At 40.3% G+C, this 14,756-nt stretch overlaps 1 protein-coding gene across 3 annotated transcripts in view; it reads right to left on the minus strand.

Moving 5' to 3' along the window:
- Nucleotides 1-14,756, minus strand: part of LOC126408775 (verrucotoxin subunit beta-like) — a 38,260-nt gene that overhangs the window by 9,673 nt on the left and 13,831 nt on the right. Inside the window, exons 1-3 of one of the 3 annotated variants that reach the window (XM_050074452.1) lie at nt 12,655-13,097; nt 10,630-10,774; nt 7,308-9,221 (exon numbers count right to left, since the gene is read on the minus strand). In XM_050074452.1, the coding sequence (XP_049930409.1) occupies nt 7,308-9,221; nt 10,630-10,729 (2,014 nt within the window). In that variant the 5' untranslated portion in view covers nt 10,730-10,774; nt 12,655-13,097. Of the gene's footprint in view, nt 1-5,587; nt 9,222-10,629; nt 10,775-12,654; nt 13,098-14,756 lie in introns of those variants that run through there. The other 2 variants (XM_050074450.1, XM_050074451.1) reach the window with 2 other exon arrangements.

Below are 14,756 nucleotides of genomic sequence, written 5' to 3' on the forward strand. Positions count from 1 at the left end.
TGTCAACAACTACATATGTGGTATAAAAAAGTCAAGCAGTAAACCAGAACAACAGGAAGCAGGTTGGAACAAGTGGGTCAATGAGCTAAAGCTGAGGCTGTTATTTGCTACAGAAGCATTGTGTGTTCACACATGCATTTTCTACTTCCTTTGATTGACTCTGAACTTTAGGAACTGAGACTGTTAATCCAAAGGAACAGAAACAGAAAGAAAGTGGGTCAGTTAGCTCAAGCTAATGCTAGCTGGGACTGAAGTCACTGTCCAGGGGCGTAGGTTTGATTTGAGCTCAGGTAGGGACCATGCGAGCGCCCGCAGGGCACTAGCAGAAAAGATTTTCAGCACTAATTTGCGTGCATACTGTTTTGAGCTACAGATCATGATCTTGATGACTGTTTCTTCAATCAGCTTCCTGAACTGATGCATTTGGCCTATAGATGATATATAACAGTATAACAGCTGTAGGCGGCTCTATGCTTTATTATATTATCCACACATTACACCACCATTACTCCACAATCATATCTATTAATTCTCAGATTTTTGTAGTTTACAGATTAGTTTCAGAATTTTCATAAAACAATAAAACAGATGCATAGAGTAGCCTAACAAGCAGCCCACTATTCTCTGGTCCCTCAGACCCCTCCACTCATCATAAAAGGGAAATGATTGACAAAATCAAACTACTTGCAGACAGAAACACTCTTTTCTGTGTAGCCTATGTAATATGAACATAATTATGTTGGACTAGTTATTCTGCAGTCACAGACATCAATTGCATAAACAAACCAGACGTCTACCAGACGCAATTCAGTGGGCGAGTGAACCTAGTCATTGCTTAAACCTTACCTAGGAGTGTGAAACAGTTATTTCTAACGTTACAAACCAAAACTGATTTATTACTAGCTAAAGGCAACTGTTATGACAACATGACAGCACCTTATCTCTGCCTCAGCAAATATTATGAGACCTATTAGCTAATAGCTAGCCAGCTAGTGCTAGCTCTCTGCTAGCTGCACCACCGGCTAGCAACGTTACAGTTTACATAGGCATTTAGGACGCAAACTAAACTATTAGCATTGATACAACTCTGTACAGAAAAATAATTGTCGTTCAACATTTTATTCCCTATTTTCAATAACTTTCAATAACCCTCTGAGCTGTGGAGCTCTCGTCTCGAGACACTGACAGGCACGCTGGTCGAGTATTGATGCCAAGCGAGGGAGGGAGGGAAAGTAGGCTGTTGATTGGATAGCTTGCTGAACGCAGCTGTCAACCAGGCCAGATAAGGTTTTGCAAGTTGTGAATGGTAATTCTAAAACGGTGATTTTGTGAAGTAGGCTACAGTTTTCACTCAGCATTATTTTTGGTAGGGACAATTCGTGTTTCCGTGGCTTTGGTATGGACATGTCCATAGTGTTATGGACATGTCCATAGTGTCCATACCTAAAACTACGCCTATGATTTATAGCACGCAATTTTCTATGATAGGTTGAAAATGCAGTCAGGCAGGGAAGGACAAATATCCTGTACTGATGCTGAGTGACAGACCTGTCAGTGTAGGTGTCAATCACTTCCACAAATTCTGATTTAATACTTCTCCGCTGTTGCAACTCTGTTAGTTTTTATTCCTGAGACTAACCATAGTCAGTCAATGTGACAAAGTACTTGTGCTATCTCACATGACGTTTTAACCCATAATCATTTCTACAGTAGCGCCCTCAGGAATTAAGTAGTTAGAAATAAAAACTGTGCTGTCAATATTTCAGTTCTAACATCTATAAGTTGCATCAAAATAATTTACTCTCATAGGATTAGTGTGTTAGCAAGCTACCTTTAGCTAACCAGAGTTAATCTGATTGTTTTAGTCTCACAGAGACAAATTGACTTCACACTGAGTTCAGGTGCAACGGCTGTGAGCGCTGCAGGCCAAACCTGCAAAGGAGCAGGCTTTGTTCACATAATCACCAGCAGCAACAAATGTTTGTAATTAATCTTGATTAATGAGATTATTTCCCTTTAAACCAGAAAGCTCACCTGTTTGACACGTTTGGCTTCAGTACATTTTGTGTCTGGAGGCCCAAGTCCCAACAATGAAGACTGACTCACACCAGTTGAGTTATAACAGCAGCAGGACGGAGACTCTACTGACTGACAAAGACACAAAGAGAACAGGCTGTTAGCATGTGGGCCAACCGATGTGTTTGGCACATAATGTTACGTTTGTCCAGGTAGCGTTGGCTGGGGATGCTGGAGTGTAAACTTCCATAAATACAATAAACCCTTTTATGTTAGTCAACATTAAGATCTTTATTTTTTTGGCTGCAAAGTTGTGTTGTCTTGTTATCAACAGTAAAGGAAGATGATGTGAGTGGTGCGTTCAGAAACACTCATTGTGTGGGAGCGCACTCTGACACAAACTGGAGCGTTGATAAATTGGGAGCGCTGTGTGAATGTAGCGTTGGGTTATCCAGAGCAGCGCACTCTCAGAGTGGCAGAGCGCACTCTGGACACTCTGTCTGTGGAGACGGAGCAGCAGAGCGCCGAGCGGAGTGAATGTGTGATTAACTTAACCATTTGTTAACTGTTCCACTCTACCCTCTGAGCCACAGACGGTTTGTTGCGTGGGACTGTCGGCGTGAAGCTGATTATATTTGTGGAACTATTTTTGCAACAAATTAAGACTTCTATATTAAATACAACGCAGCTTCTGGGGTGTGTTTACCTTTACGGTGACTGAACCTGTTGCATGTGGCAGAGGTGTGCCACGCTATGACTGGGCCATTTGTCACGCATGACGGTATCGTTGCACAAGGTGAGGAGCTACTTGTCAGAATGTTCTTCCTTCATCCTGTGCTCTTGGGCCAAGTAGTGTAATTACCTTTAATAAGTAACTAGATAAAGAACACTGTCTGTAGGAACAGAAATAAGAGGGTTGGAAGGTCATACTTCTGATACAGGCACTGATATCTTCTGTCTGATATTCAGGCTTCCTCTTGGTCACATCATTAGTAGAAATGGGTAGAATTTTGCTTTATTTTATGCAGATGATACACAGTTATATCTCCCTGTCAACTACAGTGAGTGGATTCTTAGTAAGTTGATGATATTAAGTATTGTCTTTCTAACTTTTTCCAGCTTAACAAGGAAAAGACAGATTTTTTTTTTACTCTGTTGGTATTTGCTTTGATTTGTTGAACGTCTGCTGCACACTACTGAAGAGCTGCTCAACTGATTTTGGAGAAAGTTGTTCATGCCTTCATTTCATCCCTGCTGTATTACTAACTCTCAGTGTTCTGTATGAACTGTAAATTCTGTTTTTTCATCCATCTCTCAGTTCGAGCAGTCACCAACGGCTGGCCGCACCCAAAATATGAGCGCAGCTCGGATCAAAGTTCAACACGTTTAAGCTTTGGTGTGACCTCACTTTGCTCTGCCACCTCACAGCACACACACAATCATGAAGAGCCTTAATGGAACCAGTAAACATGGTAATTGACTGACATAGTGATGTGGATTTGTCATTTACACACTGAAACACACACACATCCAACCATACGTGCTCACCATGGTTTTAACTGTCTATCCCTTCAAAATAAGAGCGCAGTGTGATTGAAGGGAACTTCAGCAAAGAGAAACAAATCCTCAGTGTGTTCACAGAAGGTTAGCTGGATCACATGAACAGGATCATTTAGCTGACTGAGGTCATGTCTGAAGAACAGACCTCTGTAGCCTACTGATCAGGAGAAATAAAACCACAACAGGTGTACTTACAGTAGAAAGGTGTGCGATCCTCTGAGGCTGTTCTGTCTCTGCCTTTATATCATCTGTGAGGGACAAACTCCACCTGCTCTCTGCTCACTGACAGGAGGAGGTGCAGAAGAGAAGCAGGCTGATTTCTCAGAAACGGTGTGACCTGCAGACTGACGTTTGAAATGTGCAGGAGGGGAAAACAAGACAGAGTGTCTGCAGCCATGCTAACAGCTCTGTGAGGCTGCACACTCTGAGCTAATGTTAGCATGCTAACATGCTCACATTGACAGTGCTAACATGCTAATGGATAGCTGGTATAATGTTTACTATGTTTACAGTCTTACTTTAGCATGTAAGCATGCTAACATGGTAATGTTTACCATGTTCCCTTTAACTTTAGCATGTTAGCATGTTAGCAGGTCTTTCCATAGAAACTGTTCAGAAGATTTTCGGTCACAACCAAATGTAGAATTTTGTATTTTACAGAATGAATGATGTGTTTTCAGTGAAAAGGCTGAATCTATCTCTGTGGTCAAAGCTAACACCACACTGAACATTAATAAAAGAGGTCACGTTTAATACAAACACATTTTTAAAATTTCATTTAAAAATGTTTTGCTCATATTTTTGGCGTCAGAGTGTTGATATGTTATGTTTGACAGAAAAGGCTTGGAAATAAAAATGTAGCAAAAATGTTCTTTAAGAAAATTCAAAACTCATCAGCGTTTTCAATTTGTCTCCTTTAAACTCTTACGTGGTGTCATTTCCTGTTAGTGATGTCACTTAAAGGAACAGTACAGTATTTTGGTGCAGAAATATTTTGGTGTGACGGGGTGAAACATGAAACTTAAGGACACACATAAAGTATACTATTTCAACCTAAAATGAAAAAAAAAGGAAGCATTGATGCTAAAAACAAAGAGTTGAGTTAATAACAGTTAAAAATCTAAAAATTTAAGTTATTTAATTTAATATTTTACTTCAGGCTCATGAGTGCACTTACATTAGTGTCTTCAGCCATTAAAAACAATATTAACAGAATTATACTGCCTCATTTTCCCCTGTAAATATTTGGGACCTAAACTCAACAGTTTTCATGGACTGTGCACACAGTAAAATGTTGACCTGATGATGGCGCTACATGAAACTGAGGTCACAGAGACAACTGACCACATGGTGGCAGCATAACCAACACTTTTATTCTCTCCATATATGTCTTATATTTTGGTCACTTTTATATTTGTGATCTGTCCTGGACCACAGTGGTGATGAATTCAAACAGAGGTCAAATTTGACCCACAAACACTGCAGGTGTAAATGCTTTTCTAACAGGAAGGTGGAGGATGAAGGAGTACCAATACAACAATGTAAAAATACTCCACTACAAGTGAAACTACTCCACCCACAGAAATCTGTCTGTGATATATATTGTTATATATTAGATTATTAACACTGCAGCATCAGTGTCAGAGCAGCATGTTACTGTTGTAGCTGCTGCAGGTGGAGCCAGTCTGAGCTACTTTATATGTACAGTTAGCAGGTGTAGTCCAGTGGCCCCCAACCTCAAGATCGGGCCCCTCCAAAGGGTCACCAAAAAAAAAAGGGGGTCATCACATGATTAATGTGACAGAAGAGAAGAGGAAACTTAATTCTGATGCACAAATTTATATTTGACACTTCTCCAATCTTTGCTTTTAAAAACAAAATATTGGCAAATTTTTGGTGTTTGAGCCTCAAACAAATTCAAATAGTGACCTGAAAGGTCCTGGAAGAGAAAACGGAGCTGCAGAAGGTAAAGAAGGCCACACTGACACATCAGAGGACAACAGACAACACTTGAGTCAGAATAACATTTATTTGTTGTTCATCATTTAGTGATTGAATGATTTCTCCATCGTATCACCCAACAGGACAGTAACATGTGAGTCAGTACACATCAGTATCAGGAGGAATTACAATGATTCAGATTGTCTTCATGCTTTTAAATCTTCAAGAAAAGAAACTTAACAGTAGATTCAAATGTTAAAATCAGCAGTAAGCGGATGTACAGTGAGACATATATGTCACATTGGCTACAGGAAAACTGTCTGTGCAGTGAAAGAAATTACAGCAGTAGCACATGTGCGATAGAATTTTGCACTGTGTGTGTTTGTGTGTGTGAGTCAGAGCCTCTTGTTTGTGTGTGAGGTGAATCAACGACACATCGATAACGTACTTGGTAGTTTAAGTCTATCGCCCGACGCTGAGACAGCGTCTGGATGCGAGCGACAGATGTGTTTATAAAGATGCAGCAGGGCTGTGACGACACAGACATTTCATACACCAGATGTACTGACCACATATATTTATATGAAGAATACAAACATAAAACAAGTTATACTGAGGTGAAGGAAGCTTTCAAAGATGTTTCTCAATCAGTCAACAGGTGTCTCTGAGGGTTTCAAGTGCTGATGTTTCAACTAGTGTTTGTTTTCTTTAACCATCTTACACTCTTGTGTTCTGATTAAAATCCACTGTTCAGTAACTTTTTAAATCACTATCAAGTTGATTACCTATCTCCTGCAAAAGCTTAGTCAAACGGATGACTTGACGTGTGTCCAACCTTTTGGTTTCTATGACATTCAAAGCAACAAAGAACCTCCTCATGCTTTTTGTCCCGATGTTCCAGAACATCTGATTTATGCCTACATCTTCATCATCTCCTCTCATGTTGTCTGCTACAGATGATTTGTTACGAGTAAACAACGCTGAATTATTGAACTTGAAGTGAACTGGCAGACCGTCTGTTGTTTTAGGACATGGGATGCCTGAAGCATTGATTGCCTCTAGGACAGGTGGTTGCTGGCTGTCTGCGGATGTCACCAGAACTCTGATGTTTCCTGCTACATCTGTGCCAGAGATTGAGAGCACAGAATCAAACACATATCTCAGTGATGGTGTGAGTCGTGTGAAAGCAGCCTGAGCTACTAAACACACAGCATCAACTTCACTGACACCAAGCTTGACAAAGAAGAGATGACGCAGATGTTTAATCATCTCCTTCTCTCTTTCTATGTTTCTTGTACCTCCAAACCCTGCAGTGTCAACAATGGTCAGTGAGTGCTCTATTTTAAACCCCTCCTGGTGGTTGATTTTGTACACAGTGACTTCAGAGGTCTGGCTTTCAGCTTGTGATCTCGACTGATCCTCATCAATCAGTTTGAATCTGAAATTGTCCTCCCAGTCTACACCAACAATGTAGTTGATCATTGCATTGATCAGAGTGGACTTTCCTGATCCGGTCTCTCCAAAAAGTAAAACAGTGCGATTTTGCCTCGTGCTTTCTTTGCCAAAAGTGAATCTTCTGCATCCATCTATGTCCATATCTCCTTCATCCAGAGGCAGTTTGTAAACTGAGGGAGATTCAGAACTTATCTTAACACTTGTACTTTTGAGGAAGTCTGTGAGGGGTGTAGCTTCTGTTGTACAGACAGTAACAGTGATGCTTTCTTTGCTTCTGCCAGCAATACCGCAATCACATCTGACCCTGACAACATATTCTGTCTCTGGCTGAAGACCTGAAATGATCACCCTCTCAGCTCCTGCCATCTTTTGGCTCCATTGGAGATCTTCCTCTTTCAGACTGTTGTCTTTTTTGGCGTACTCCACGATGTAGCTCAAAATGTGGACATTCTGTCCAAGCTCAGCAGGTTTCTCCCAGCTGACTGATATCTCACTTGAGTATTGTTCAACTTGAGGTTTTCCAGGAGGGCTGCAGGGTAAGGTTTTAATGGAACCACTGACTTCATTGGCTGGTCCAACACCTGCTGAGGTCACTGCTCTGCACCTGAACATGTACTCTGTGTTAGGACTCAGATCACTCACTGTGACTTCTTCAGCTTCTGATGCTGTCTTCTGTTTCCATCCATCGTCTCCACTGACACAGTACTCAACAGAGTAGGAGGTGATGTTCTCTGCTCCAAACTTTGGTGGAGAAATCTTCAGTGTCACACTCTTGTGGTTTGTTTCAGTGACTGTCACTGTTTCAGGCTTTGAAGGCGGCTCAAAGTTCTCACTGACTGAAAAGCCGTCTTCATAAAGGTAGATGCTTGAACCTTTCTGTGTCTCATTTGTTGAACCAACTGTCAAGAACTTAATGTTCTTGTTCTCCTTGTTGGCCTCTGCAAAGTCACTGAAGAGCTTTGCTTTGTGACTCATTGCATCTGGTACTTTGTTTGAAAGGTACCATAGTTCCTTCTCTACATCATCAGTATGTGGATCTCGAGGTTCGTCTGGTTTGGGTGTTTCTGTTAAGTAGTTTGATAAAGCTGAGAGGAAGGGTTCGGCACTTCCCAGTGAGGTGAAAACAAAACACACTGCATGCTCTGCACTGTGAATTTCGTTGTAGAGGTGATTTTGAGATGGAACGATCTTGGTGTTTTTCATCATGTTGGTGAAAGACTTTAAGATGCAGATTTCTCTCTCTTTACAGTCCATCCACTCGTTCAGTTCTTTGCTGTTGAAAGGAGAAGAATGTCTCTTCTTCAGGATCTCTGCGAGCTCAGCCTCCTCTTCTCCTCCTCCTCGGATTGATGGAAGTTTCTTTGCCAAGGTTCGTTGGAATTCCAGCTTGAACTCTGAGCACATTTCTTTAAAAGTTTTAATCTTCTTGCTGATCTGTGAGAACTGCTGTGCAGTGGTGGTTCTCAGTGCATCACTGCACCTCATTTCCAGCTCACTGAAGTCCTCCAGGACACTCTGTGATTCATGAACTAATCTTATACTTATCTGACGCACGAGTTTTGCAGCAGAAGAATCTAAACTCGTCAGTGGCAACAGCCAGACCTTCACTGGTACGGCATTTTCTCCGTTGGCTCCCAACAATTTTGGCAGACTTTGGTAGACCTCTACCGCATCCTGAAAGGATGTAGGAGGCTTCTGAAGGGAAAAGTCTCCAAAGAATCTGCAGGAGAATTTCTCAACATTTTCTCTGTCCTTGTCTTTCATTTTCAGTGAACCTTCACCCTCTATTGCAATTTTGGGAATCTTCTTGATCATCACCTTCAAGTTGCCCTCAATGTCTTGATGATCTTCCTTTTCGGACACTTCACGGTCAAAGACAAAGAAGGCTTGTGCCCCATAAAGGATAGCTGTGACTACATGTGTTGCTAATCCTTTATCAAAGACATATGGATGCTTCACATTGTCTCTTCCAAGATGATTCATGGACAGTTCCTGAACCTTTGTGGTAGCTTTGTACATCAGTGTTACTCTGGCCTGATTTTTGGAAGTCTTACTATCGCTCAGGTATTTGGCCGATCCTCCAACCTCCACCAGTCCACTTAAGAAACTTGCCTTCAGAGATGCTTCAACATTTAGTGCTGATGATTTATCTGCAATTGATTCAGATGCAACTATCTCAAAATCATTATAGCTCTGTGGTCTTTCTCCAATATGATTTCTCAGGTCATCTCGGTCCCACAATGTCATTCCTAAAAAGGAAGAAGCAAAAATCAAGTTCAGCTTCCAGAACCAGCCTGACAGGAGAATTTGTTACTACATCCTACAACACAGATAATGCCAGCCTTACACCAAGCAATTTTTCCAGGACTTTACTCTGTCAGACCAATTTCCAGTGATGGAATAAAATCATGAGTTTTTCCTCAGTTGGCGTGCGTGTTCGTGACCTTGATCGTTTGGTGTAAGGTGGTGATAAAACTCAGTACGAGCTGTCTGAAGTCAAATCTTTTTCTGGCCTTGACATTCCATCAAAATTAAACATGTTTAATATTATTGTAAGTTTTTAATCTTGGCTCATGGAAATAGTGAAGTTCAATGACACGAACACTGTCAACAACCCAGTGTTAATTTCACTGACGACAACTTTTCATCAACAACCTTTTTTCCGTCACGAAAACGAGACAATGACAAGCAAAAAATACGTCATGATAATAAAAACTAAGACAAAGTCTATGTTTCATTTTGTTGATGAGATGAGACATGACGAAAATGTTAGTGTAACAACCAATTACTGCGCTCTCTGCTGCACCAAACAGGAAGCAGCAAACTGGGTACACCATAAAAATGGAGGGGACTCCAGGGAGGTGATGGAACATAAACAAGTCTGGGTTCTCTTGGACTGTGGAAAAGGAGAACAAACTGGTGGAGTTGTGGAGTGAACATGAGTCAGTGTTAAATTCAGCGTGTATCCGGTCCACCAACCAGCACTAAGTTTAATGAGAAATCTTCCTCTAATTTCCACGGTCTCCTCCCACTAAACTAACCCAGCAATGGGGCTGCAACTAACCATTATTTTCATTATCGACTAATCTGTCGATTATTTCTTCAACTGGTTCGACTCATCGTTGCAGCCCTACCCAGCAATGGAGGCTGCTGATGAGTAGTATGTAGCTGGACTGGGTATGAAAAACTAGAGGGCTTTTAATTTGAAACAGGAAGCAGAGTCGGTCATAGACTTTTGCCATGAGTTTTGTGTCCAGAACTGGCCCTGTAGTTTGATCCAGCCCAGTCCAGGTTGAAATGGCACTTTTGGACAGAGTAAAGAGAGGATCACCTCATCAGTTTGTTTGAGGAACAGCTGTGTTTGTATGACACAAACTGTAAATGACTTCAAAAGGTAAATTAAGGCCTGTCAATCAGTTTGAAGCTGAGGTTAAAATGACTTCCTGTTAGACTTTATTTTGGCGGTCCCTTTTTCCTTGTGATCGAATGGGACTTTTATTTTGACGCCTTCTGCTGCCAGAAACAGGATATTGAAGCAGAAACGTTTGAGAACAAAGAAGGGAAGACGTGTAACTTCGCTCTGCAATTATCAAGCTCTTGTTTCCTGTACAGTTAGGCGCCCGACTGCATTAAGCATCTTTACATGTGAATCCTCACCAGGGACGAGTGAGTCTTTGCGGCAGTCGTACAACATCCCGAGGCTGAAAGGCCGACCGAGCGCCGCCACCTCCATCGTCCCGCTGGCCTCAGAGTCCATCGCTCAGTCTGAACTGGACACTTCTCTGACTCCTCCTCTGTTTGTCTGCGAGATGTTTAAAGAACATTTGGTAATACGTCCAACCACCCTCACATTTTCACTTTAATTTGACCTTTTTCACTCAATGACACTCACATCATTTTACAGACTTCCATTTAAAACAACCATATACTTATACACATATGTCCATACAGACATACATCCATAGAACACANTTTCACTCAATGACACTCACATCATTTTACAGACTTCCATTTAAAACAACCATATACTTATACACATATGTCCATACAGACATACATCCATAGAACACACTGGCCCTGACAATAATCCCCTGACAAATAAAACAAAGGTATTAAAATTATTTCTTTAAATATTTTTGGCATTTGGTGTTTTTCAATGACATTCTTCTCAATTTCTCTTTATATCACTTTTTTTCAGCATCAGTTTTTTAATGATGCTACCTTTTTTTTTTCATTTTCTGTCACCATTTTGTCGTGAAAAAAAGACAGAAAAAGAGAAATAAAGAGCAAAAGTGAAAACATTTGAATGCAAAACAAAAATCAAAATAAAATAAAATAATTTAATTGCATGTGTTTGAATTTTCAGTTATGTTTTTTCAGTGCCAGTGTTTCCTTGTTCAGTGCCAAATTTTATATTTTAAATGTCAGATTTTCTCTTCAAATGTCAAATGTTAATTTTTCGAAGACGACTTTTGTTTTTCAATGTCAAATTTTACATTTTCAATGTTAACTTTTGTTTTTTAATGTCAAATTTTACTTTTTCAATGTCAAGTTTTACTTTTTCCAAAGTCAAGTTGCACTTTTCAATGTTAAATTTTATTTCTTCAATGTCATATTATTCTTTTCCATGTCAAATTTTAATTTTCCAATATCAAGTTTTACTTTTTCAATGTCAGAATCTACTTTTCAATGCCAGATTTTGTTTTTTAATGACAATCTTTAATTTGTCCATGCCCAGTTTAATTTTTGTATGTCAAATTATGCTTTTTTAAAGCCAGATTTGATTTTTTCAGTGTCAGTTTTTAATTTCTCATAGACAAATGCTATATTAAATGTCAAGTTTTACTTTAACTTTTTCAGTGCCAAAACTTACTGTCAAATCTGTCAGTTGGTTGATTTCACTTGTGTTTTTAACACTGCTGTTTCTTGTGTCTTGATTTGTTTTGCTGTGTCTACATGGGTGTCATTCTGCCTCTGAAAGGTCATATTGACTGCTGAACTTTTATTTAACCTTTGACCTTTAAACCTCTGATAAATCACCACAGTAACACTTCATGTGATTGGCTGCAGTCAGGATCTAAACCTGTGATATGCTTCCCTCTGGTGGCTGATACAACACACTGCTTCAGCTGGTCCAACAGTTTCATATCACACACAGGAGGGTGTTTCCTCTCAGAGTCATTTCACTGTTAGGTGACACAGAACAAACTGAAAGTCCTTTGGTCCAAAGCTCTTTTGTATGTTGTTGTCAGGTTAATGTCAGAGAGGTGATTTTTCTGTTAGATTTCAGTTTATCAGTTACTTAGTTTAAGTTTCTGTTACCGGTTTGTTTTTTACTGTCAACAACTACATATGTGGTATAAAAAAGTCAAGCAGTAAACCAGAACAACAGGAAGCAGGTTGGAACAAGTGGGTCAATGAGCTAAAGCTGAGGCTGTTATTTGCTACAGAAGCATTGTGTGTTCACACATGCATTTTCTACTTCCTTTGATTGACTCTGAACTTTAGGAACTGAGACTGTTAATCCAAAGGAACAGAAACAGAAAGAAAGTGGGTCAGTTAGCTCAAGCTAATGCTAGCTGGGACTGAAGTCACTGTCACAACAAGTCTGATAGTGGCTTTAACTCAGGTTGACCAAGTCTTCAGTCAGTGTACTGTAGCTTTGGAGAACAGTGTACTCACCAGAGATTCGTTGACAAAGACCTGATGGAATCAGCTGATTTTGTCCTCACAGAGAAACCGATATACTTGTCTCCATTGCAGCACTGCTGTCTCTGAGATCAACTCACACATGAGGAAATGAGAAACTAACAGTTCCCCTAGTGTTGCTCCGCCTCGCACTGTACAGGAAGTCATGAAAGGCTGCAAGGGGAGGCGTCACTGAGCTTCAACACCTGCCCATCATGAACCTTCAACCTCTAAAAACTGATTTTTAAATGGAAGAAATCGATGAGACTGATGAACCATTGCTGCATTCAGTGTGTTACAGTTTTATACAGTGTTGAGGAGGATGAGCTTTACTGAGTTTCACAGCACACACACAATCATGAAGAGCCTTAATGGAACCAGTAAACATGGTAATTAACTGACACAGTGATGTGGATTTGTCATTTACACACACACACACACACACACACACACACACACACACACACACACACACACACACACACAATGGTTTTAACTGTCTATCCCTTCAAAATAAGAGCGCAGTGTGATTGAAGGGAACTTGAGCAAAGAGAAACAAATCCTCAGTGTGTTCACAGAAAGTTAGCTGGATCACATAAACAGGATCATTTAGCTGACTGAGGTCATGTCTGAAGAACAGAGCTCTGTAGCCTACTGATCAGGAGAAATGGGAACGCTTTAGATTACAGCCCGCAATTTAGACCGTAACTATCGGGTAGTTAGGGTGTAATCTGTTGTACTAACGGTGTACCAGTGTAGTATGTACATGTATGTAGGTACAGGGGAACAAGATGTTAAGTTATGGAGTAAGGGGCGAACAATTCGTGAATTTCCAGAGAACTTATACAGTAGGTATTTTTAACTACTGTACCTATTCTATTATTACAGGGTACAGTATGACGATAAAACTGAAAAATTGGAGGGAAGATGGAGGGAAGACTTCTGCAGCAAGTAATAAATCAGATGTGATTTTATTTCAAAATGACCTAATTACAAACAAACAGTCAATCTACATTGTTCCTTTATATTTTCAGCGGGTAGCCTGACCGTTAACAGCTTTTTACAGCTGTGTTCCAGCACAATCTGTTCACAGAGGACCACGCTCAGGACCCATAACACCTGCAGTTAACTATTTGTCATTGCTTTTTCTGGCCCATACTGTAGCTGCTAGTGCACCCCCACTAATTTTAGATGCAGTTTGTTCTGGAACCAGGCCTGTGTTATCGTCATCAATGCTAGTTAGCTAGCTAGCATTAATAGAAGCCAACACATTGGCTAGTCTGAGGTGGGCGTGGGCCTGGCTTTATTGGTTGTGGCAATTTTTAGCTGATTTGCTTGGGAGTAAGCAAACAAGACTGAATAGCTTCATGCATGAGAGTTTATTCTCTGTAGAGAAGGCACAACGTTAAGCTCAGAGCTCAGAGTTTGTGCCCAGAACAGTGAATACAGGGCATCTTTATACTTACACTCAGACGACAAGATGATGAGAAATCAATTGTAGCTTTCTTGGGCTTTCCTGATTTAATTATGTTCTCTTGATTATATCAGAGGAACATACCTGTTGCAACATGTTAGGTAATCAGCTGTATCTGTTAGACAGTCAATGGACTGTCTTTGAAGATGAGATTACAGTGAATGTAAATCTCTTGATGATGTCAAGTAACGACAGATGGGGAATGCAAAGGTCACACACTTACAAACACATAGGAAGAGTGAAACAATGTAAGCGTATGCATGAAGAAGACAAAATTTCCACCACACATCGTCGTTTAACTAACGTTGCATCTTCATAAACTTTGACCTGTTGAGCAGTTCGAAAAAAATTAAAATATGTTTTTCTGCCTTTTCATCTTTACTAGTTAACAGTTAGTGAGCTTCAGACTGAGGAAAACGTTTAAGGTGGAATGTTAACACAACTTAAAGGGAAATTTGGGTTTATTTCAACCTGTCTCCTATCGTCCTAAATTTGTTTCAAGTGACTAGTGACATAAAAATAATAGTTAGCATGTTAGCCGTTAGCCTAGATACAGCCGGGGCGCATAGTAGCGTCAGACCTGTTAAAACGTAAGTGAACGGGCAACCTTCAAGTGCAAAGT

The sequence above is a fragment of the Epinephelus moara genome, chromosome 21 (assembly GCF_006386435.1).
Source record: "Epinephelus moara isolate mb chromosome 21, YSFRI_EMoa_1.0, whole genome shotgun sequence".
Classification (NCBI taxonomy): Eukaryota; Metazoa; Chordata; class Actinopteri; order Perciformes; family Serranidae; genus Epinephelus; species Epinephelus moara.